At 37.1% G+C, this 25862-nt stretch overlaps 1 protein-coding gene across 1 annotated transcript in view; it reads left to right on the top strand.

The window, feature by feature from the left end:
* LOC139953869 (uncharacterized) overlaps window positions 1-25822 on the top strand; it is a 39988-nt gene extending 14166 nt beyond the window's left edge. The window contains exons 2-5 of the mRNA XM_071953457.1: window positions 10903-11016; window positions 17849-17964; window positions 20129-20209; window positions 21012-25822. Coding sequence (XP_071809558.1) covers window positions 17873-17964; window positions 20129-20209; window positions 21012-21177 — 339 coding nt within the window. The 5' untranslated portion in view covers window positions 10903-11016; window positions 17849-17872 and the 3' untranslated portion in view covers window positions 21178-25822. The remainder of the gene's footprint in view (window positions 1-10902; window positions 11017-17848; window positions 17965-20128; window positions 20210-21011) is intronic.
* The last annotated feature ends 40 nt before the right edge of the window (window positions 25823-25862 follow it).

Below are 25862 nucleotides of genomic sequence, written 5' to 3'. Positions count from 1 at the left end.
AAAAATACTGTCACATTATCCTCTATAAAAACGATCATTTGCTTTTTAAAATTCTACTCAAGTCGGCGCCCACGATCTTCTGAGGTGGAATGCAGAAAGTCTATCAATTACCCCTCCGGAATATTTAACATGACAGAGAAGGTGCAGAATGCGTAGATTTCAGAAAAGAAAATGTGAGAAAGTGTTTTTATTTGGCCATACAAATATTAATAATAATGGCAATTGTAACGCGACATATCTGTCAACTTGACTCTCCTGGCGCAGGTTATGAGAAAACGATGTTGTAACTACAGTACAGTCTTGGCATTGAATCATAAAGATGCAAATTTAGTTATCTAAACAGAGTTAAAGCCATTGGACACTTTCTGAACAGAACAACAATTTAAAAGGTTACAGATTTACAAATAACTTACATGGTTTACAGAAGGTAATGGTGAAAGACTTCCCTTGAAATATTATTCCATGAAATGCTTTACTTTTTGAGAAAACATTACAAAATCTATCAATTCTCGATATCGAGAATAACGGATTTATTTTAAACACATGTCATGACACAGCGAAACGTGCGGAAACAAGGGTGGGTTTTCCCGTTATTTTTTTTCCCGACTCCGATGACCGATTGAGCCTAAATGTTCACAGGTTTGTGTTTTTATATACAACTTGTGATACACGAAGTGTGGGCCTTTGGACAATACTGTTTACCGATGTTGTGCGATTGCTTTAAGTGTTGACACAAAGTAAAGGTTTATTTCACTATTGTCTTGCAACCTCGTTTACCAATTTAGTCTAAATTTCTGGATCCACCAAGTGAGAATACTGGTCTTTGGCAATTTATTACAAAATAATGTGTCCAGTGTCTTTAAGTGGTGACTTCAATAAATGAAATGAGTATATTTTGATATTTTGTTGTTGCAAGAGACTAGTCATAATATAAAAAAAAATCGGGTCATTGTGAGATATGAATGTTGATTTAATTTCTTCAGGTCCTCCTTATGGGACATGAGATGTAATCATATTTTGAACTATGTAAGTATTATTTCGAGGACGTCTGGGCTTTTAACGGTCTCCAAATGTTTTCGCGCTCGATAAATGATTCCAGATTGCCAAGTGTCCTTTTAGGTACAATCCCTTTTTGATGTTTTTTTTTTGTGTGTAACCGAGCATTGGAAAGAAAGCACTCTCACACAAAGCAATATTATGTTCTGTTCTTTAAAATGTATTTTGGGATTTGGAAGTGGTTTTTTGTGTTAAACTTGACTGTCGTGAATGGTTTACCATCCCTCAATTTCTTCTAAATGTGTCCAATAACAAATGGTGTACTATCTCATTATGTCAAGTGCATTGCAAACTAGAGGATTGGAATGAATGCACTCTTTCAATTTCCAATGTTGTACCACCCATTTATGTTTTTTTTTTCTTGAAAACTAGAGGATTGGAATGAATGTACTCTTCCAATAACCAATGATGTACTATCTCTTTATGATATGTTTCTTGAAAACGAGAGGATTTGAATGAATGTACTCTTCCAATAACCAATGATGTACCATCCCTTCATGATATGTTTCTTGAAAACTAGAGGATTTGAATGAATGTACTCTTCCAATAACCGATGATGTACCATCCCTTCATGATATGTTTCTTGAAAACTAGAGGATTTGAATGAATGTACTCTTCCAATAACCGATGATGTACCATCCCTTTATGATATGTTTCTTGAAAACTAGAGGATTTGAATGAATGTACTCTTCCAATAACCGATGATGTACCATCCCTTTATGATATGTTTCTTGAAAACTAGAGGATTTGAATGAATGTACTCTTCCAATAACCGATGATGTACCATCCCTTTATGATATGTTTCTTGAAAACTAGAGGATTTGAATGAATGTACTCTTCCAATAACCAATGATGTACCATCCCTTCATGATATGTTTCTTGAAAACTAGAGGAGTGGAATGAATGTACTCTTCCAATAACCAATGATGTACTATCTCTTTATGATATGTTTCTTGAAAACGAGAGGATTTGAATGAACGTACTCTTCGAATAACCAATGATGTACCATCTCTTTATGATGTTTCTTGAAAACTAGAGGATTGGAATGAATGTACTCTTCCAATAACCAATGATGTACTATCTCTTTATGATATGTTTCTTGAAAACGAGAGGATTTGAATGAATGTACTCTTCCAATAACCAATGATGTACCATCCCTTTATGATATGTTTCTTGAAAACGAGAGGATTTGAATGAATGTACTCTTCCAATAACCGATGATGTACCATCCCTTTATGATATGTTTCTTGAAAACTAGAGGATTTGAATGAATGTACTCTTCCAATAACCAATGATGTACCATCCCTTCATGATATGTTTCTTGAAAACTAGAGGATTTGAATGAATGTACTCTTCCAATAACCAATGATGTACTATCTCTTTATGATATGTTTCTTGAAAACGAGAGGATTTGAATGAATGTACTCTTCCAATAACCAATGATGTACCATCCCTTTATGATATGTTTCTTGAAAACTAGAGGATTTGAATGAATGTACTCTTCCAATAACCGATGATGTACCATCCCTTTATGATATGTTTCTTGAAAACTAGAGGATTTGAATGAATGTACTCTTCCAATAACCGATGATGTACCATCCCTTTATGATATGTTTCTTGAAAACTAGAGGATTGGAATGAATGTACTCTTCCAATAACCAATGATGTACTATCTCTTTATGATATATTTCTTGAAAACGAGAGGATTTGAATGAATGTACTCTTCCAATAACCAATGGTGTACCATCCCTTCATGATATGTTTCTTGAAAACTAGAGGATTGGAATGAATGTACTCTTCCAATAACCAATTATGTACCATCCCTTAATGTTATGTGTCTTGAAAACTAGAGGATTTGAATGAATGCACTTATCCGATAACCAATGTTGTACCAACCCATTATGATATGTTTCTTGAAAACTAAATGATTTCAATTAATGTAATTAGGCTAGCCAATGATCACTTAAGTTTTCTGCCGTCGATTTCACAAAGAGTTAGGACTCGTCTTATCTCGAGTTAGGACGAGTAACTCGTCTTAACTTAGGATTAATCTTAAAGTTTGCATGCTACAGTGCAGGGTTGGGACTCGTCCTAAGTCCTAAGATTAATCTTAAGTTAGGAAGAGTTTTGTGAAATCGGCGGCTGTTCTTGTAATATAGATGGTCGCATTGAATGTACGTTTATAAATGACCTTCACCAAAACTTTTTTTTTTATTTTATTTTTTACTTCTACCATTCGTCATTTTCTTTTGTCCGTTCGTCCTTGGTGACTCACAACTGACACAAATTCTTGTTTGTTGTTATTGGTTCATAGCATGACCACTGTCACAAAGGATGGAAGAACTTGGTGATAGGGAAGTGCACGTATTGTAGAGAATATAGCTCTTTATATTTTATGGTATTTGTATTGTGTGAAAAATATTTACAGTTTTATTGTTTGGTAATCCGGTTCCGGGTGAAGATTTATCCTTTATTTTTTATTTTTATTTTTTTTCTTTCTCAAACATGAACTCTTTGTTGGCAGGGGCCGCCCAGGGTAACACACCCACCGATCATTGGCGCTGTGGTCGCCCATCATGGGTACTGTGGACTCACCGAGTTATTTGGGGGTAAAAACTGGCCCTTTCAGAATTGGTTTTAAACTTAAAATTATAACATTTATGTTGTCATAATACATTCGATATTTGGGTTTGTACAAACTGTTGGGGAATAATGAGCTTTTGAGTGTTATTGTATTACAAAACAAAATCTTAACATTACAGGCTGACAAATTAACAATAAATTTATGGTTGTTTTCATTAAAATATTTTTTTTGCCAAAAACACTTAATGAAATCATCACTGGCTGTTTGGATGAAGGGTCTCTTGAAAACGAAAGTATCGGTTTAAATCGACGGTTAAACCCCCCCCCCCCAAAAAAAAAAAAAACAAAAAAAAACCAGATGAACAATCCAACAAACAAAGAAACAAACTCCCCGACAAAAAAATACACCTGCACAAACACACAAACAACCCAATTATCTTCAGGAAACCAAGGATGGACATGTGTTCACCCTTTCTCTAAAACCAAATGATTAATCACAATATAAAAGGCACTGGACACCTTTAATAATTTTCAAAGACCTGTATTCTCACGTTGTGTATCCCAAAAAATGCATAAAATAACAAACCTGTGAAAATTTGAACTCAATCGGTCATCGATGTTGCGATATTATATGAGAGAAAAAACACCCTTGTCACACGAAGTTGTGTGTGCTTTCTGATGCTTGATTTCGAGACTTCAAATTCTAAATTTGAGGTCTCGAAATCAAATTCGTTGAAAAATACTTCTTTCTAGAAAACTACGTTACTTCAGAGGGAGCCGTTTCTCACAATGTTTTATACTATCAACAGCTCCCCATTACTCGTTACCAAGTAAGGTTTTATGCTACTAATTATTTTGAGTATTTACCAATAGTGTCCACTACCTTTAAGTTATATAAGTACAACACTATAACTACGAACTATCCATGATACAATAATTATGTGTGAGATAGTTAGAAAATCTCATAGAATCAAGCACTTAAAGGCATTGTCACTATTGGTGATTACTCAAAATAATTTGTTATCATAAAAACTTCCTTGGTAACGAGCAACTCAGAGCTGTTGATAAGTATAAAACATTGTAAGAAACGGCTCCCTCTGAAGTAACGTAGTTTTTCAGAAAGAGGATAAGTTCTCACTCAACAAATATAATACTTCAACTGAAGCCTTTTATTATGCATCTGAAAGCACACAGAATTGTGCAGCAAGTTTGTTTCGTCTTCAGTATTTCCCTGCAACTTTGATGACCAATTGAGCCCAATTGTTCACAGACTTGTTATTGAAAGCATAAGTTGGGATACACCAAGTGAGAATACAGGTCTTAGACATTATCACCAATCGTGTACAATGTGTTTAAGTAATAGCAGTATGTCTTTGATTTAGAGCTATCGAGAGTAAACTACACAAAGCGATACCAACGTGTGAGATAATTATTATCTCATTGAATCAAGCACTTAAGGCTATTTTTTTTTTAGTATTTACCATCAGGTGATAATAACCGACATCAATACCCACCGCTCAGTGACGTCATCACACAATACGAAGGACTATGTGTGGGGGAGAGTTGAATGTACATGTATTCAACAGTATATTGCACGCGGTGTTTGTGAATAAAATTGGTTGATTAGTTGAGTGAACATGTGTGCATAATAAATTGTCTTCGGCGATGGAAGCTTACACGAGTGCTAAGTGTTGATTTAAAACTACACTATTGTTATTTTGTGAACTTTAACTTAATTTAATTCTATTGTGTTTAGTTTTGATGAAATTATGTTGTAATTCATACTTAATGTTCAATCATAATTATTGTCACATAATGGTGGATAACAGTATACATTAATTGATACTTTGGGAAGAGGTCCATTCATTCCAATCCTCTGGTTTTAACCGAAAGAGATGTCATGAGTGGATGGTACATTATTAATTTTTGATTTAATTATACTTATGTTTTTTGTCAACTTTAAATTAAATTTAGTCATGATGAAATTAAATTTAGTCAGGATGAAATGATGAAGTAATTCAAACCTAATGTTTAATCATCATTATTGTCAGATTGTCCGAGAGTACATCGATTGATGTTTTGGGAAAAGTTCATTCATTCCACTCCCCTCTGGTTTTAAGTTCAAAGAAATGTCATAAGATGCACAATAAAAGGCTTCAGCTAGAGTATTTTATTATTTAAGTGAGAAATTACCTCTTTCTCAAACACCACGTTACTTCAGAGGAAACCGTTTCTCACAATGTGTTATACTAACACCAACTCATTTAGAGAAATTATCATTACATGGTGATACCGCAAACCTTTCCTATATCGTATTTCCACTATGCAACGTTTCAAGTTCTACTTTATGTGTAAACTGTTCTCCATTTTCATGGGTACTCTTTCTATTGAAATTTGAGTGTTTCGCAAAACTGAAAAAAAAAAAAAAAAAAAAACCTTGGGAGGCAAATCTGTACATTTCATACATATGCACTAACAGCAAACCACGATCATACAAAACAAAAATAGAGGACAAAACCGAGAAACCTTATCCAGAAACACACCTTAACAATATCAATCGATAGCAAAAACCAATCAACCATAGACAGAAATAAAAGAAGATAAATCAGGTAGTTGAACATAAACTCAACCGAAGAGTTCAAGGCAAAAAAACACTTTGAATGGAGCCCTCGCTTCATTTGAGAAGAAGGACAAACTTTAATTTCCATTCCTTCTGCTGCACTAAAAAAAAAGGGTCGGCGTTGTTCAGACAGGTATAGTGAAATGATCCATGACGTTTGCAGATGAGTGAATTTGTTCTGTTTTGATTGGAGGTGTTGGGGGGGGGGGGCTTTATGCTTATTAAAGATGAGAGAAATACAAAAATATTACAGAAATATTAGTAAGATGAGATAAATACAAGACAACTGAGTAAAGCTGTTTGAAAAAAAAATGCAATTCAAACCAGTCTAAAATTTCTGATATAATTCTTTTAATTCTTTTCTCTCTCTCCGTCTTCAAGTTAACATTTTAACAATTATTGGTATGTGCTTTCCTGGAAGACGCAAACGAAATGACACCCATCCCTTTGGACAATATTCATTGCCACTTGTTTGTTCCTTGTTCTTGTTTCCCCTTCTTACAAGATGACATGTGTATAACCTCCACAAGTGTGACCTTCATTTGTTTAAATAATTGATACTGAACTAGACCTCTCCGTTGTCTCTTTAAAGTCCAATCTATAGATCAATTATAAGAGGAAGCTCAACCGAAGCGAGTAATTCCTTAATGTCTAAAATCGTGTATAATTAATTATTGTCTGAATATTTTATAACTCCGGAAGGAAAAGAAAATAAGGAAAACTTAAGAGAGCTCTGGTGCCAGTTAATGCTTCAGTGTCTGGTGTATGGCCATGAGCCTTATAGCAAAGTTGACTATCATAAAAACGAAACTTTTTTGCATGTTTTCCCAGTCAAAAAGACAAGTATAGGCCCTGGATATTATTATGGGTGTTTACTCAAAATAATAGTAGGCACAAAAACTTACTTTCAAATGGTCGATAGTATATGACACTTTATTAGAAACGGCTCCCCTGAATTAACGTAGTTTTTGTGAAAGAGTTAACTTCTCAATCAAATATAAAACGACGTGACAGGCCCAAAGCCTTTTATTGTGCAAATTATTATGCAACGAGGGTGTTTTTGCGTTCAATATTCTCGTGTAACTTAAAGACGGGGGACACAATTATTATCATAAAACCTTTCTTGATTACGAGTAATGGGGAGAGGTTGTTAGTAAGTATAAAACATTGTGAGAAACGGGTCCCTCTGAAGTGACGTAGTTTTCGAGAAAAGAAGTAATTGTCCACGAATTAAGATTTCGGGACCTCAGATTTAGAATTTGATGTCTCGAAATCAAGCATCTGAAAGCACACAACTTCGTGTGACCATGGTGCGACAAGGGTGTTTTTTTTTTTCTTTCATTAATATCTCGCAACTTCGATGACCGATTGAGCTCAAACTTTCACAGGTTTCTTATTTGTTTGCATGTGTTGAGATACATCAAGTAAGAAGACTGGTCTTTGACAATTACCAATAGTGTTCAGGTCTTTAAAATGACCAACTGAGTAATGCACCAAGTCAGAAGACTGGTCTTTGACTACGTTGCAACGTTTCTGGCTCTGTTTCCCTTTTTGAAAAAAATCCTCTCATATGGAACATGTATGTGAATTACAAGAAAATGAATCCGCGTGCAGGACATCTCGATCGATCCACATGTTATGCTGCTCTGTTGATGGTGAAAAGCTGTCAAACGTCACTATAACCCGTTAACAAGAAAGTGAGGTGTGTATAATATTTGCCATTGCCCGTACATTGCCACAGTTAAAATCAGGTGCTCGAAAAGCGTTCACAGCTCGCTGATAAGTTTAGATGTCATTAGTGGTCAGTAAAATTAGCCTCTAAAAATAGTCATTTAATTCCCGGTTTAATAATGGGAGTTATAGGAATGTTAATTTCAGATGATTTCACAATTATTACCGTCGGTGCACGACAGATGTTTCGGCTTGTTTAGTCATTATTACTTCATCAAATACCATCTGTCTGGAGAAAGAAACAATTAGGCCTACACGGAGATTGTGAAGAAAAGTTACTTTGACGTTCAAAGATTTAACTTCAGTTTGTGGAACTATCTAAACATATTTTCATCACACCAAAAAATATGATTTTGCAAGAGTACTTTTTTGTAATCTTTGATTCGGGCATCCTCCACACCATGTATTTGTTTAATTGTTTAGTTTTTTTCCGTTCTGTCGACACTTGATTCTTTTGACATTTTCATAGTTACATAATTTTAAGGATTCCTAGTTCAAGAGAGGCCGGTCAAATGCTGGGTTAGTTTGACCCACTAACTGGTAAACATGAATAGTCCGTCAGTTTTATCTGAACTGTCAATTATGTGCATGTTGCTAAATTTTTTAACTGCAAAAAAAGGGGGTTATGGTCTGACATTTCGAATTTTACATCTGAGTCTTTCTGGAAGGCTAACTGAGCAATTGAGAGAAACTATAGTTTTTGAGAAAGAAATAATTTTCCTCGAATTTGATTTAGAGACCTTAGATTTAGAATTTGAGGTCTCGAAACCAACTATCTAAACGCACACACTTCATGTTACAAGGGAATTTTTTCTTTCATTATTATCTGGCAAATTCGACGACCAATTGAGTTCAAATTTTCACAGGTTTGTTATTTTATACATGTTGAAATACACCAATTAAGAAGACTGGTCTTTGACAATTATGAATAGTGTCCAGTGTCTTTAAACCATATAATATTTGGTTGTAAGTAGTTTGCAACAGCTAATTCTTTTTTTCCTAATTTGTAAAACTGTAAAGGCCATATCTGTCAAGAGTGTAGGCCTACTGCAGAAACGATTGCTGCCACACACATTATAAAGTCCCTTCTTAAAGGCAGTGGACACTATTGGTAATTACTCAAAATAATTATCATCATAAAACCTGACTTGATTACGAGTAATGGGGAGAGGTTGATGGTATAAAACATTGTGAGAAACAGCTCCCTCTGAAGTGACGTAGTTTTTGAGAAAGAAGTAACTTTCCGGGAATTTGGATTTCGAGACCTCAAGTTTAGAATTTGAGGTCTCGAAATCAAGCATCAGAAATCACACAACTTCCTGACCAAGGTTTTTTTTATTTTCTTTCGTTATTATCTCGCAAATTCGACGACCGATTGAGCTCAAATTTTCACCGGTTTGTTATTTTATGAATATGTTGAGATACACCAACTGTGAAGACTAGTATTTGACAATTACCAATAGTGTCCACTGTCTTTAAAGTGTACGCATATATTATAAAGCTCATTATCTTGTACGCATACGTAAACTCTCAATAATAGGCCTACAAAACAAAATTCATGGCTTATTTGTGCCTCACCGCTCCTCAGAATGAAATACTATATTTTTTTTTTAAAGGATATAGTCTCGACTGTTTAAATGAATAAATTAACTGACTGTCTAGATAACTTAATCGAGCCACTGGAATGGGTTCGCATTTTTGACACCTCATTCTCAAAATGTTAATCCAAGTATACGATATGTGTAAATTAAATAAGTGACATTTTCATAATCAAACGCTATCCAAATTAAATTCAATCCACAATAATTAGGTATGTACAGCGTTGTGATTTATGCCCGGTGTTTATCTGATGAATAGAGTGTTCATTTCCATGTAAATTAAAAGCAAGGACAGGATATACACAGATAAATGCCCCGTCGAAAGATTCAAAGAGGATTAAATAAGTCGAGACATACATTCAAATATACAGATGTTTACAAATTGGCTAAAATTTATACTAACATTCGGCTGTCTGTGCCAGTCGTCGTCGCTGCCCTTAAATTTTAAAGAAACCAAGACATCACTGACATTGAATTCTTTCGAGCAGAACTTTCACATGGCAAAATGGAAGTCTACATTGGGTCCCAGTGGTGAAATAAGTGTTCTAAAACAAGATACTTGACTTAACCATAAATATTTCGTCATTCGGATGGGACGTAAAGCCGTTGGTCCCGTGTGTTGTGTAACGCATATAAAAGAACCCAATGCAATTATCGAAAAGAGAAGGGATTCGCCCTGGCGTTCCTGGTATATGATTGGCAGCATATATATTACGCCACATCACATTGTAAATCTTTACAAAGTGCAATGAAAAAATTGTATAAATCCGTTGCTGCAATAATTTAAATAACCTTCTGGGGAGTATACATATCAAGTGTTCCATCTAGGTTTGTGTCTCATATCAAACTCTTTTCACCATAAAGCAACACTTATACGAAATGAACCATTAAAAAAGAAATGCAGTATCTAAATGCCGACTATAAACTAGCTATGGTTTTTATTTTGGCCAAAGGCCAGAAAGTGAATCTGTGTCCAGGTTCCGTCATCCAGCGTACTAGATTGTAAATAGTTTACTACAAAATGTTTCTTTCATTGAAATATCTAGTTGTAATCCATCACTCTAAAACAAAATCGCTCTGTGATTTCAATTGTTTCTTTTCTCCCATTATTTACTGTATTGTTCGTTCGTAATTTATTTATGTATTTTGTCTGCTAGCTTGAGTTCAACCTCACGTTATCCATCAACCTATAACAAAAAATATAAAAAAAAATAAAAAATATTGTCTGAGGTATTTATTCCCCTCCCCCATTATTTATTTTCCCTGTGTTTATTTATTGATATGTTGATTCATTTTTCTTTGTTTTTGATACAGATCTAAACTCCATTGATAGGATCTTTTGAACGGCGTCTTAATTTTGTGAGTAGTTGGACCTCATAACAACACGTCTCCGCTTCAGAACACGCAAGAACGCCCGCTCTTGAAAAGGTACATTTTATACTTTTGTTTTGTCCTCTTATTGTTAGTAGCAAACACAATGCAACATAATGAGTATAAAAGGGTAGCGGCGAGTTCTTTAACGGCCGTTTACTTTTGTAGGACACAAAACACAATGTCCACAGATTTACATTAAACTTACACAGTTTGGAATAATGATAGTAGAAAGTTTCCCTAAAAATATTACGTGCTTATGTGCTGTGGTTTGGGGGAAATGAGTAAAACAATGTCATGAAAATAATTGTCGTCTCATGAGACGAATTTTTTTTTAATCGAAATTAAATTTTACCAACGTATTTTCATGAAATTCACCTCAGTAAGTAAGATTTGAAGGGAAGCTTTCCACTATCATTATCTTCAAACCCTGTAAGTTTAATGTAAATCTATGGACATTTTAAAAAAAGTACTCAAATCCAAGCAGGTAGGGTCGTTGCCGTGTGATAAAGGCCCGAGCCACTACCAAGGCATGAGTCACTACTCTTTTATTCCCATTCATAAATGCCTTTTTGGTTAAAAAGCGTAATAAAGTAAGAAACTCTGTACAACGTATCCGTTTCCGAAGTGCTTGAGCTCTGTATGTACGACGTCTATGTGTTGCATTGTTATGACTGAGGCGCCTAGTTTCCGGATCATATCCGTTCGTGCCTGTTGCAGTCTTGGTGCAAGACGTTCTCGTTTTTCTTTCACACACAGCGCGGCCAACTCACCGACAGCGCCCGCATCGCCCGTAACAAGACACGTCTTGCACCGAGACTAACCGGTTACATTCGTATTTGTAAGTTTGTTTTATCAGGCGCTTGTGTCATCAGGCGCCAAATGATATTTTTATTCGGGTCAATTTTCAGTCAAAGGGTCACAACACCCGTCTTCCAAACCTTGTTATAGGTCATCCAGGGAGAGGGGGGGGGGGGGGGGGCAATTAAAGTTTGTCAACTGAGACGAGAAATCGACAAGAGCAAGTCATCAGCCAAAGGGGCCTCTTTCCCAACCACACAACCAATTCACACAAAAATGCCCAACACACAACAAAACCGCAAAACAAATTCCAAAGCAATCAGTTAAAACAAGTAATGTCCATTTCAATAACGACAGATGCCGACGGAGTTACCGGAAAAGAAAAACACCTTATTGACGTTACGGCAATGAAACGCCTGGTACATTTACTAAAAACAATCAGAATTGATGGTGACCTATAAACAAATCAACATTTATTTAATCACACAAGTTGTCATGTGTACGATCGAAGGCATTTCCCCTAATGAATGAAACACATTCCAGCCACCACTCCCTTTAAGGACGACCCTTCTATACTAATTTGTGTTGGGTCTATAACTTAATTATTCTACAACACTTTGCCGAACGCCGGTTTGTATATATGACTACACAGTGCTCTATAGCCAGCCGTAGGGGGTTGCACACAAACTATTGTATGAACACGATTGGTGGGGGGGGGGGGGGCAATAGACCTGGTGGGGGAGGGGGGGGGGGCAATTTACTTAACCCCATACCCAATGATCAATCCCGTGAAAGCATTGCAAACGTGACGTCATAGTTGACGTTTCACCGAGCAAGTGGTCGTCAGAATTACTTAGGTCGCCCTAGATCTAGAGTGGCATTTGACTCGAAAGAAGACTAGAATGTGAATTACTCAATTTTGAAAGATATTTGAAGCTTGGACTGGGGCTTCAAACTTGAATGTCTTAGAGCAAAGAGCATGGGTTTCCTACATCACTCTGAATATACCGGTTTGACTGGATCGAAACGTCGAGTCTTGTTTCCCTTTGCTTCTTCTCTGAGCAATTACACTTCCAAAGGCTACATTGGTTTCGTAAACTGACTACGTAATAACTATGTTCGAGTGCTGAGCAAAATGATAAAGAAAATTTGGTCACGAAATGGTTAGTGCCAAATGTTTTGCTAGGCAAATGTTACAAATAAAGATACTATCAAAGTCACCTCTGAATAATTCAGCTGAATGCAGTGTGCTTGCTGAAAAAAACATCAAAAAATCGTCACTGTATTTTCACAAGAACGTCAATCCCATCCACGTTTTTGGATTCATCAGCAAAGAAGGTTTGTTGAAAGTATAAAACATTTGAGCAATGTAGTTTTTGGGGGAAAGAGGATAGTTTCTCACTAAAATATTTGAATCAGAAAAAAAAATAAAAAAATAAAACAATTCTGGCGTATGTGCGGCTACATCTAGGTACAATTTTGGGGCTACATTTAGGTCAGGCTACATTTAAGGCTTGGCCTACATTTAGGTGCCGCACAGGCGTCTGAAGGCACACATATTTGTGCAATAAGAGTGTTTTTAGAGTTCGTCTTTTTCTTGCAACTTTGATGAACATTTCGCGGCCAATGATAACCCTTTTTCTAGAGGGGTCAGTGCACTTCTATCGAACGATGGCGGCCATTTTAAGGGGTCTTGGTCTTTGAAAAGCTACCATGCCGAATACTCCCCTTTTAAGAACACTGCTGTCGGAGCACATAGGAACCGCATATTTCCGGAGCTTTGACTTCACAAAGACCCCTAAGGAGGATCGGTTCCGAATCGGTTCCGGATCGTTTGAAAGCACAACATCAAAGCGGAATTTGTTTTAGGTATGAGTAACAGTACGTTTAAAGGCACTGGACACTATGGGTAATTACTCACAATATTTGTTAGAATCAAAATTTAATTGGTAACGAGCGATGGAGAGCTGTTGATAGTATAAAATATTGTGAGAAACAGCTCCCTCTGAAGTAACGTAGTTTTTGCGAAAGAAGCAATTATCTTCTAAACAAATACTTGAGTTTGATTTCGAGAATTCGATTTTGAGGTCTCGAAATCAAGCATCTGAAAGCACACACCTTCGTGTGACAAGGGTGTTTTTCTTTCATTATTATCTCGCAACTTAGACGTCCAACTGGGTCAAAATTTTCACAGTTTAAGGTACTGGACACTGCTTTGTCTCACAATATTTGCGAGCAATGTAGAGCTGTTGGTAGTATACAACGTTTGGAGAAACGGCTCCCTCTGAAGTAACGCAACGTTTTTGAGAAAGAAATCATTTCTCACTAAAATAATTTTAAAGACTTCAGGCCTGAAGCCTTTTTATTAGGCATCTGAAAGCACACAAATGTGTGCAGCAATGGTATTTTATCTGCAACGAGCCCCAATTGTATGCAATGGATACACATGGTGATGAGAATACTGGTCTCTGACAATAACTATCAACAATGCAAATGCGAAACGAATGTTGACGTCACCAGGCTGTTTCGCTTCGATCGGTTCACAGGTCAACTAATGTGAACTATCCTTTCCGAAGTTTGAATTATCCTTTGCGACTTTTTAGACGACAATTCTTCGCATCGTATTTGAATTCGCATGAAGTGTGAACCGGCTTCAGACAGATCGATTTAAAAACACTTTTTTGTTTGATTCCTGATACATTTAATTGTGCACGATATTGATATTCGATCGACTACAAAAATATCGATTTAAAAGTCTATCTTCGACTGAATAAAACATCGATATTCGAAAAAAAAAATAATAATAATGATAATAAAAAAATAGCACGTTATTTATCGTAGTATTTTATATATTATGTTATTTTATGTTATTTTATTTCATTTATCGATTATTTTATTTTATTTTATTTCATTTATTTGTTATTTCATGTGTATTGTGTTTTGTTTATTTATTTCTACTTATCTCGTTTTCTTCATCTCTCTCGCGAAACCTAACAGCGTTCAGTCACCTAAGATTATAACGTCATCCTGTCGACATTTATTTATCTTTTTCCTCATCTAAAACGCAGTTAGAATTTCATTTATTTGTAATTTTATGCGGACATCACACAATTTAGATATATAAACGTCAGTGTTAGGTTCCTAACTCGTGTCACAACAGTGTATAAGTAAGTACACAATGGTCAGTTAAAGCTTGACAATATAATACGGCGTGAACTAATCGCTAATCTAATTTTGTTTCCAAATATTGTTCAATGATGAATATAAATTTTGTTGATGACGGTGGTATCTTGACTTCAGATTAAGTTTATTCTTACTGATCATAGGTCGTTGAGTTTACTTTATGCTGACAAAACGTCTTAGAGTGCATGTTAAAGCTTGGTCGAAGACAGGAAGAAGACGCCTAAGAAAGAAAGTAAAGCATAATGAGATAAGGAAGTGCGAAAACCTTGCAAAATAATTAGCATTATGTGCATAATTATGTATTGAGCAAAATTGGAATCGGATTGGACACTGGACACTATTGGTAATTGTCAAAGACCAGTCTTCTCACTTGGTGTATCTCAACATATGCATAAAATAACAAACCTGTGAAAATTTGAGCTCGATTGGTCATCGGAGTTGCGAGATGACTATGAACAAATATAAACACCCTTGTCACACGAAGTTGTGTGCTTTCATATGCTTGATTTCAAGACCTCAGATTCAGATTTTGAGGTCTCGAAATCAAACATCTGAAAGCACACAACTTCATGCGACAATTTTATGCACATGTTGAGATACACCAAGTGGGAAGACTGGTCTTTGACAAATACCAATAGTGTCCAGTGTAGGTGTATTACGAGAGCAACCTCCATACATAAAAAACAGTTTTCAATCAGACTCCATTGGGCCTGAAAACATTAAGTCCAAGGCGTAAATACTTGATCAAAAAATTGTGACAAGCTTTCAATTGCGTGTTTGATGAACTTTATTCTAAGTAGTTATTCACGCATAGACGACTGCCTTTAAAGAGACCGATTACATGCATTAGGGGAAGCCGACTTGACGGCAAGTCCTTTCCTTAAAGGCACTTTGGTAATATTGTCAATGACCAGTATTCTCACTAGGTGTATCTCATCATTATGCATAAGATTAACAGCCTGTGAACATTTTGACCCATGCATTTGGGCGTGCAAGTTGTGAGAGAATAATGGAAGAAAAAACACCCTTGTCGCACAAATCTACGTGCTTTCAGTTGCATGATTTCGAGACTTCAGCTGACGTCTCTTATTACCTCAAAATTTAGTGATAAATTACTTCTTTCTAAAAAAGCACGTTCTGAGAGGGAGCCGTTTCTTTACAATGTTTTATACTATCAACAGCTCTCCATCGCTCGTTTACCAAGTAAGGTTTTTGGCTCACAATTATTTTGAGTAATTAACAATAGTGTTCACTCCTTTAAGAAGATGGAAAGAAACTTGGACAATCTGGAAGAGATTGCATCCTGGTTGCATCTCGGGCGACATAATAGGGCTAATGGGATTTAAGTAGAGAGAGGAATAGAGAAAGAGAGAGGAGCTCGATCATGCGATGCGTATCTTGCGAAGTCGGTAAGATATCTTAGCCTGCAGTCACTAGTCATCTGCCTGACTCAGTCTGCCGATCTTAAAGGTGCACCCTCGCCGCGTTTCCCACTTCAGGGGCTTAAAGGAGTAGTTCTATGGAAATCTGTCCGACGGAGATTCTTAGACCTATTTGGAACATTAACAATGGGTGCGTTCGTTTAGCTTCCCTGGGTTGACCCCTGTCTGCCCCGATGCGTTCGAATAGCTGCTTTGACGGGGCTCACCTGGGTCAGCCCCTAGTGCCTTGCTTGTGGAATGGGTCACTTGGGGGTGACCTGAGATACATGCTGTCACCACGAGAGGGGGGTGTGATCGTTCGATTAGCTCTTGTCAGGGGCTCACCCGAGTGAGCACTGCGGGGTCGACCCATGGAAGCTTATCGAACGCACCAAATACCTAGCCCTTTTCGAAACCACGGCTTCCGCTCCGGATTCGGCTCAGGCTAGCTTGGCCCAGTGTGGATGCTTTGCTTACAAATTGTGGGTGCTTTGGAAGAGAGAACGGAGCCTGAAGCCGAAGCCATGTATTCTTAAAGGCTGGAGGAGGAGGATACAAAAGAGGGCGCCATCAGAAGAAGGAGCGCCATCACAATCCCCGGATGGGGGGACTTGATAATCTCCTACCAAAGGGGGGGGGGGGGGCACTGTCATCGATGTCTTAAAGAGCCAAGATCCATCTTATGAGCTGTGAATGTACCACAGTGATTTGTGTTGTGACGTCACACTTGGCTTGCTGACGTCACACTTTGCTGAGCAGTTGAGATTATGTTCTGTACCAGGAGCTAAGATACATATTATGAGCTGCCCATGATATTTACTTGTATAGTGACGTCACACTTGGCTTGCCGACGTCACACTTTGCTTAAGCAGTTGATATTAGTACACCTAAACTAGGTCACTGCTATGATTCAGACAAAAGTTGCATTTTAATCTTTCGAAACATTCAGTGACGTTTGATTTAGGTGACAGGAGACAAACAAGTTACCCTATGATGTGTTCTGACGTCTCACTTTGCTTAGCTGGTGTCCCACATTGCTTAGCTGGCGTCACACTTTGCTTAGCTGGCGTCACACGTTGCTTAGCTGGCGTCACACGTTGCTTAGCTGGCGTCACACGTTGCTTAGCTGGCGTCACACTTTGCTTAGCTGGCGTCACACGTTGCTTAGCTGGCGTCACACTTTGCTTAGCTGGCGTCACACTTTGCTTAGCTGGCGTCACACGTTGCTTAGCTGGCGTCACACTTTGCTTAGCTGGCGTCACACGTTGCTTAGCTGGCGTCACACTTTGCTTAGCTAGCGTCACACTTTGCTTAGCTGGCGTCACACTTTGCTTAGCAGTTAAGCTTGATACTTGCAAACTCACTTACTGCTATGATCAAGACAAAACTATATTGTTCTTTACATTGTTTCTACAGAAAGATGTACTAATAAATACCATCACTGAATTATTCATTATTTGTTGTTTTGTTGTTTTTGTTTACAGGGCACGTACACATCTTACCGAGGCATGGATAAGTTTCTAACGCTTACAGTTTTACTATTGCTAGTTCTTGCAGTAGCCAGTAATCCATTGGAATCAAAACGCAAATCAAAATGCAGGTTAGTGACGTCAGAACTTATACATGACTCCTCTTTTATCGGTTAACGGCTGAGTAATCTTAAAGGAACACGTTGCCTTGGATTGGACGAGTTGGTCTATAAAAAGGCGTTTTTAACCGTTTGTTATAAAAAGCATATGGTTGGAAAGATGTTTTAAAAGTAGAATACAATGATCCACACAAGTTTGCCTCGAAATTGCGTGGTTTTCCTTTTACTGTGCGAACTAACACGGTCGGCCATTTATGGGAGTCAAAAATTTGACTTCCATAAATGGCCGACTGTGTTAGTCGACGAGGTAAAAGGAAAACCGTACAATTTCGAGGCATGTTTGTGTGGATCATTGTATTCTGCTTTTACAGCATCTTTCTACCTATATACATTTTATAACAAACGCTTTTCAAAGACCAACTCGACCGATCCAAGGCAACGTGTTCCTTTAAAGACAGTGGACACTATTGGTAGTTGTCAAAGACTAGTCTTCTCACTTGTTGTTTCTCAACATATGCAACCAATAACAAACCTGTGGAAATTTGAGCTCAATCGGTCTTCGAAGTTGGGAGATATTAATGAAAGAAAAAAAAAACACCCTTGTCGCACCCTTGTCACACGAAGTTGTGTGCTTTCTGATGCCTGATTTCGAGACCTCAAATTCTAAATCTGAGGTCTCGAAATCAAATTCGTGGAAAATGACTTCTTTCTCGAAAACCATTACTTCAGAGGGAGCCGTTTCTAACAATGTTATATATTATCAACCTCTCCCAATTACTCGTTATAAACTATTAGAAAAAATTATGCTAACAAATATTGTGAGTCATTACCGATAGTGTCCTGTGCCTTCAAAGGGTCGTAAATTTCTGGGGGAGCGGTCAAAACGTTTAAAGTCACCTGGAAGTTGTATTTTTTCAAAATAAAGCTTTTGTCACTAATATATGTGTTTTGATGAGTTGAATGTGAATAAACAGTTATCTAAGGTTTTAAAAAATCAGTTCTTATGTTATTTACAAACTTCAGAGTGGACCCCGACCCGAGAGGGCGCTGTTCGTGACGTCAATCGAGGCAGACTTTGCCTGTAATGCGTATAATAGTAAACACAATTGCAAAGTACATGTACGGACCAAGTCGTGAGTTTGTACGACCAGGTGTCTGTCTTGAAAGTCTGTCTTGAATGACGTCACAAAAGGGGTAGGCGGAGTCAGCCCCCAAACAACTTTATATATTTTTTAAACATATAAATCGTGACAAACAATTACTAAAAAAATTGTTTTATTGTTCGTAAGCATATACTCTTATGTTTGAAAGAAAAAAAAAATTATATTTCCAGGTGACTTTAACTTAGGCTATAACAGTGCTACGTGTGCCCCTCTTTCTTCAAATTTACACATTTAATTTTCATTGTGTAGTAAAACAATTGCTATCAAAACAGAATTGCAGAGCAACAAACTGGTCTAGTGCCCGTTTCTCCTTCAACTTGTTAAAACATCCGCTAGATTTTACGAATCAACCTGTTTGCTTTGTTCTGTTAGCATTTTAAGTAAATAATTTTTTTTATTCATTATGGATGGTAGTAAACACTTCACAAGAACATACTAGTTTTTATTAAGGGAATCAATGTGTGGTGCAAAGGTTTTCAACTAGTAGTTTAAATAATTATTCAATGATTTCTTTCAACATAACAGCTATTAAATGGCTTGGCCCTCGGGTAAACAACTCCTTATAATGAGATGCTGTGCGCGTCGCGCGTATCGCGTGATGTTGCACAACTGTTTCATCCGTTGCTCTCGACCAATAGGAATGAAGAAACTGTCTTATACGCACAGGTGCAAGCGCGCGTGTCACGCCCATGTTATAACACGTTTTACAGGTGTTATATCATCCGTTCAAACAACACCTCGTGATGCCCTCTCGACCATTCAGAATGGAGTGCGTTTTGGCGACCCCGACCAAAAACTGTTTTGGTTGTTGGTCGTTGGTTCAGCTGTTCAGACTGAACGATAACCGAGTTGTGAGCTCGGTTACTTTTTTGGTTATGACGTCAGAAACAGTTTTTGGTTGGGGTCGCCAAAACGCATTCATGGATAAACTGTCTTAGGTATTTATGAATAACGTTTCATTTCAATGATCTTCGTTTAATCAGTTCCATTTTTCTGATTTTATTTTATCACAGAGGCGGCACGGTGGGAACCAGTGGAGGATGTCAGAATAACACATCGTTTTTTAAAAGATTATTCGACGAATACAAAAGAGGGTAAGTCATTCCCCCACTCTACACTCTACACTCTAAAACGCCACACACCGGGGTCGACCCAGGGAAGCTAAATGAACGCACTTTGTAAATGCTGTCCAAACCCCAAATCATCCATAAATAGACATTTTGCTTTTTGTGTCTTAATTCAATAGCAACAACCTTAGCAAATGTCTTGACCCATAAACCTCTGTAATATACATGTATTGGTTCTAAAAACAAAGAAACAAACAAATACACAAACAATTATCCACACAAACAAAAGAGAGGACCCAAATAAATATATTGCTTAAAGACTATGGACACTATTGGTTATTGTCAAGAACAGTCTTCTCACTTGGTGTATCTCAACATGCATAATATAACAAACCTGTGAAAATTTGAGCTTAATTGGTCATCGAAGTTGCGAGATAATAGCAAAAAAAAAGACGCCTTTGTCACACGAAGTTGTGTGCTTTCATGCTTGATTTCGAGACCTCAAATTCTAAATATGAGGTGTCGTAGTCAAATTCGTGGAAAATTACTTCCGTCTCGAAAACTGTTTTCAATCAATCAATCAATCAATCAATCAATCAATAAAACATTTATTGCCACATTCACATCACATGGAGGCATCATCCTAAACGCCGAGGCTTGTGGCGGATGTGCCCGTTACAAAATTACAGAACAAAACAAGAAAATAGCACTAAATAGACTTCAGAGAGAGCCGTTTCTCACAATGTTTTATACTATCAACCTCTCCTCATTACTCGTTACCAAGTAAGGTATTATGCTTAATAACGTTTCAACATTATTGAACTTACAGTCAAGTTGAAGAAGCCGACACACTCGACAGGCGGGACTGGGACCTAGACGTCGCAGAGCCAAACTACCAGAAGAAAAGCAACGAATTCGAAAACGAGGAAGAGAAGTTAAGGATCTTGACTGAGATCCTTGAAGAGCTTGAACTGGAGGATAGCGACTTGAAATGAGTCTAGCAATCCCGTCTCAACTGAAATAGACAACATTTTGTTTTCTTTATTTTGTTTACGTTACATCTTTTCTTCTGTTAAAACTGCCCTGTCCATATTAATTTATGCATCAGTGGAGGTTATACACCGCTAAACAGGTTTACAATAGATAGAAAAGGGAAAAATAATATTCATTTTCGTAAGCAGTAAACGCGCAGTTTTTTCCCGAGCTCTTTAAAACAAATCATTGGTATATACTCGGGAGTGATTCCACCCGCGAACTTTGCAATTCTAGAGCAGTGTCTTACCAACTAGACCGAATTAGCCCGAATTAGCAGCGGGTGCCGCAACGATTTTTTTTACGGAAATTCGTTTCGGGGATAAAATGGTATACACCAGTAGCAAGGCAGAGGCATTTGGCCCGAAGACTAAACCTTGCGGAACATCAGTAAACATTGTTTTCCTCAAAAGGGTAATTAAATTTCAACCAATGCTAATAGTCATTGAACCATGTTTTGATTAACCCCAAATGAGTATTCTTAATCTAATATGGTCACCAAATACCACAGTATCGTGTCATCATTATACAAATTAATGTAAAATTTATGGCCCAATTTTTAATAATTTCTACTAACCGGTTATAACTGATGAGAATTCCTTGAAGACGCTCAAATTAAAATGTTTAATAAGCTTTCCCGAGAAACATTGCAACCAACGTGACCACTAAAAACAACCCTAATAAATTACGGGCAACTGTTTTTGTGTTTTTTATTGGCTGGTGATAGGGTCGCAGGTGGGATTTATATATGAATAATTGAATCTATGATTATAATCGGCAAACGATGACAATTTAAGTTATTTGACCTGTGTTATCCCTCATCGATACAGGGCGATAAGGGTAGTATTATTCTAAAATTCGAAAAAAATAAAAAATGTTCAGACATTCTTGAAAGTGCCCACAGAACCTCAATTTTTTTAGACACACGCATATTAATTAATCACTTTATTTCCTTTATATATATGAAATAGATAACCCAGCAAATGCAATGTGCTCTATACAAAGCCAGTAACATTGTTATCTGATTAATTTTACAAAATAGAATAGTTAATGGCCTGACGTTTCGCCCCCATGTAGCAGAGTCAATATCGAAGGTTAAATGACACACAACAAACATGAACACAGGTAACTAAGTATAAAGAAACTATAATATGGTCTCGACGTTTCGAACAGTATACTCTGCTCGTCTTCATGAGAAAGCCAAGTGTGTAGTATGTATCACTTCGTTACCTGTTCATGCTTAGCAGTGTCTTCTGATAAACAACATTATGGAATTCTGGTATGAGAAGTGACTAGTAGTACCTAACAACAACTTTTGAGACTATTTTTCTATTACAGAATGGGAAAGTAATTGGCTAATAAAAAATAATTAGGACTTCATATTATGTGTGCCAACATGGCGTATGTGAAGGCTACAGTGAAAATGGGCCAACCTGGCGTCTGAAAATGAACCATAAGCTCTAGAACAGAATGGGAAAGTAGTGAGCTTTAACAACATTCCCAGTGAAGTTTTGTGTGCCAACATGGCGTTCTCGAACCCAGTTGTGAAATCGGGTGAACATGGCGTCTGAAAACCAACCAAAGGTACAACATGCTTTCAAAAACACCCCACAGTCTTCACTTGTTGACAACATGTCTGCATAGTATTTCGGCTTTTATGGAGAAATGATAGAAAGTGATTGTGTTCATTTAGGCCCACGTAAAAGCCCACGCATTTGAGGTTGCATTGCTAAAAAATGGGAGTTCCCTTTTACTAAAGAACACTTTGAAATGAATCACCTGACAGAACTGGATTGTCAACACACATATATTTACCTTTTGTAAAACAAAAATACTTCTGTAAAAAGAAAATTGGGTCAACCTTGAGTTGGGTTGGTTGAACTTGGGTTTGTATATGGCGACGTTTGAAGGTCGGTTGATGTATTAATGTACAACTATCGGAATAAAGAAACTAAAATATCAATAGTATAATTGATTTATTAAAGTCTGCACTGTCAGGGCTTGGCTTACTGAACAAAAGCAAACACTTGCGATCTTTGGCTGTGCTCCGTGGTCATAATGGGTTGATGTGGCTGGCAGCCAAAGGCGCCCTTGTATGCCTGTGCTTTTCGCAGTTCAGCTCTTAGCTGCGAGTAGGATGATTAGTCCTCCTCCCTTAAGTATTATTATTATATTACAGGGAAGGCAGGGATCATTTATTTGCAACAATCATCGGATTGGATTCGATGTAACAAAACAAAATAATAAAAGTTACAAAATACATCACACATAAATACATTATACATGACGTGGCCAAAAACAAATAATGGGTACGAGTTCAGGAAAAGATGCGAGGGAAAAGGAAACGAGTAGCACATAATTATATTGTTTTGAAGAGTGTACGAGGATGAGAGCAGGCGTAACCCATGGTTTGATTCAATTGGTGACTTTCGGGACGCTTGGTGGCAGCAGATCTACCAGGTAAAATATATTGTTCTCGGTAATGTGGGCATGCTCAGAACTCAAAGACAATGGACATTTACTTGGTAAGTCTGCTGCCACCAGTCGTTCCAAAGTCTCCTATTGCAAGCAAGTGTGACGTGACGTGAGTGTGAAGAGCGTGAGTCGACCGAGTGTGAGTGCTGACCAGGATGGGTAGTAGTCTTGGCCCAAGACGTCAGTGACTGCTAGCGGATAGTGTACTAAGCTCAGTTGCAAGTTGCTACAGTGCGCCCTCCTACGGTATGGTTTAACCAACTTGACTGCTTCGCACTGACATTTGTAGTCTTGGGCCAAGACTAGATGAGTAGTTGTATGGGAACGAACAAAAATGTGAACGAATGAGTTTCACAACTTATTTACCCTGGAGCTTACAAATGTCTGCAGTCCTTCTTATGCACAGACCTAATCAAGCCGCCATCTTTGACGTAAACCAATAATGTACGCATGTGGGGCACAGAAAAATCTCCTTTTTACCATCCAATATTAGACTAGCCTAATAAATAATTACAGATATTGAAGTTACGGTGCTAACTATACTTGCCGCTAGCGCCCAATATTTGATTTTAAGTCTGATTTCAAGTATATAATCAGCATCAGTCATGCAAAACTTTCTAACATATTAACTATTAAACGTCCCAACTCCCACGACACGAGAGCCATATTTTTGCCGCGATCACAGACTTGTAACCAAGTCTACTAGCGGCCAAACTTTAACTCTGCATAGAGAGGTCATGATATTTACTTTCTTACGACTTCGCTGCATTATTGTTTTTTTTTTTTTTTCTTTTCAGTTTTGCTTCATCATGTGCTAGCTGAGGAAGGCTATTAGTACATTTCATTACAGAATTATGGTTAATGGGTTGTGTTGATGTGTGAAAAAACTATTACTGAACTATAAGTCCACGTTGGACGGGGTGCAATTCTCAATTTTTTGAGTTGATGCTTAATCAGAATAATAGTTTTATGGTAGACAAACAAGACTAAGTGTGTTCTCAACGCTAGGTGGCAGCAGACTTTTAGTATGATGTCACAAACCTAAAGTTGTTTCCTCACGTGGTATATTAAGAGCTACCATTGGTTGAGAGTCGTTGCATGGGTACACGTTGCCACTTTTCGCTCAAAGAAGGCGGCCCATGCAAGTTAATGGACCAACAAGTCTGCTGCCACCTAGCGTTATTAAAATACCAGTTATAACGGAATAAAATTCCGACCGGTATATACAAAAATACATAATTGTTTGTTTAAAACAACGAAGACCTTTGTAATTTAAAAAAGGTTCCTGTATGTAAAGATATTTTAGTATACTTGTCCGGGAAAAAATAAGTTCAATTGTATTTTTAGAATAATTTAGATATGATACGTCATTGGTGATGGGAAGAGTGTTTAAAATTTATTAAAGTAAAACATTAGCTTATTGTTTAAAAACAAAATAGGTAGTTATACTAACATGGTTGCTGACGATGTTATATGGGAAAACAGCATTACAACTTCATGAACTGTAATTACGTTATTCGGTTACAATAGAAGATATTTATTATTTGATAAGATGGAAGGTAAACATACCTCCATCGCGTCCCAACAAAGTAATATATTGTTAAACATTTGCTGCAGTGCCAGTTTTAATTTAAGATAAACGTAGTTTTAAATTAGAAACGGAACCAAACCACAAGTTTTCAACCTGAAATCTTATAAAAGTTCATTCCAGTCCCAAATCTCAGGAGAAAGTGTCTCGTCAAACTCGAGACTAGCAGTTTGCATCATTGCATTGGTTTTGATGGTGGCCAAAATCGCAATAAACTCAATGCAAAAGTTCACAATTCCAAAGACAAAGGGAAGGAATACTGGTTGTTTTTACTCAAACTTGACAACACCCAGGGCCTAGTGATGATAATGATTATTGGTTGGATGGTGTGTTTATAATTAAACCTACATATAATTTTTTTGTCCACAACAAACAACGTTCATTCCCCTTTAAACCATGACTCTAAACCTTTATAAACATTTATTTTGATTTAATTTGGATTTGTGTTACCTTATTTTCATCATTTTGATTTGGATAATTATACAGTTAACGCTAAACTAATAGAATGGGTTGTACATACGGATCATTAAAGATAGCAGTATCAGAAATTGCAAAAAAACAAACAATGTTTTTGTATTTTAATGT

This window comes from Asterias amurensis, chromosome 22 (assembly GCF_032118995.1).
Source record: "Asterias amurensis chromosome 22, ASM3211899v1".
Lineage (NCBI taxonomy): Eukaryota > Metazoa > Echinodermata > Asteroidea > Forcipulatida > Asteriidae > Asterias > Asterias amurensis.
The sequence above is the reverse complement of the archived record's forward strand: the minus strand, read 5'-3'. Positions and strand labels throughout refer to the sequence as shown.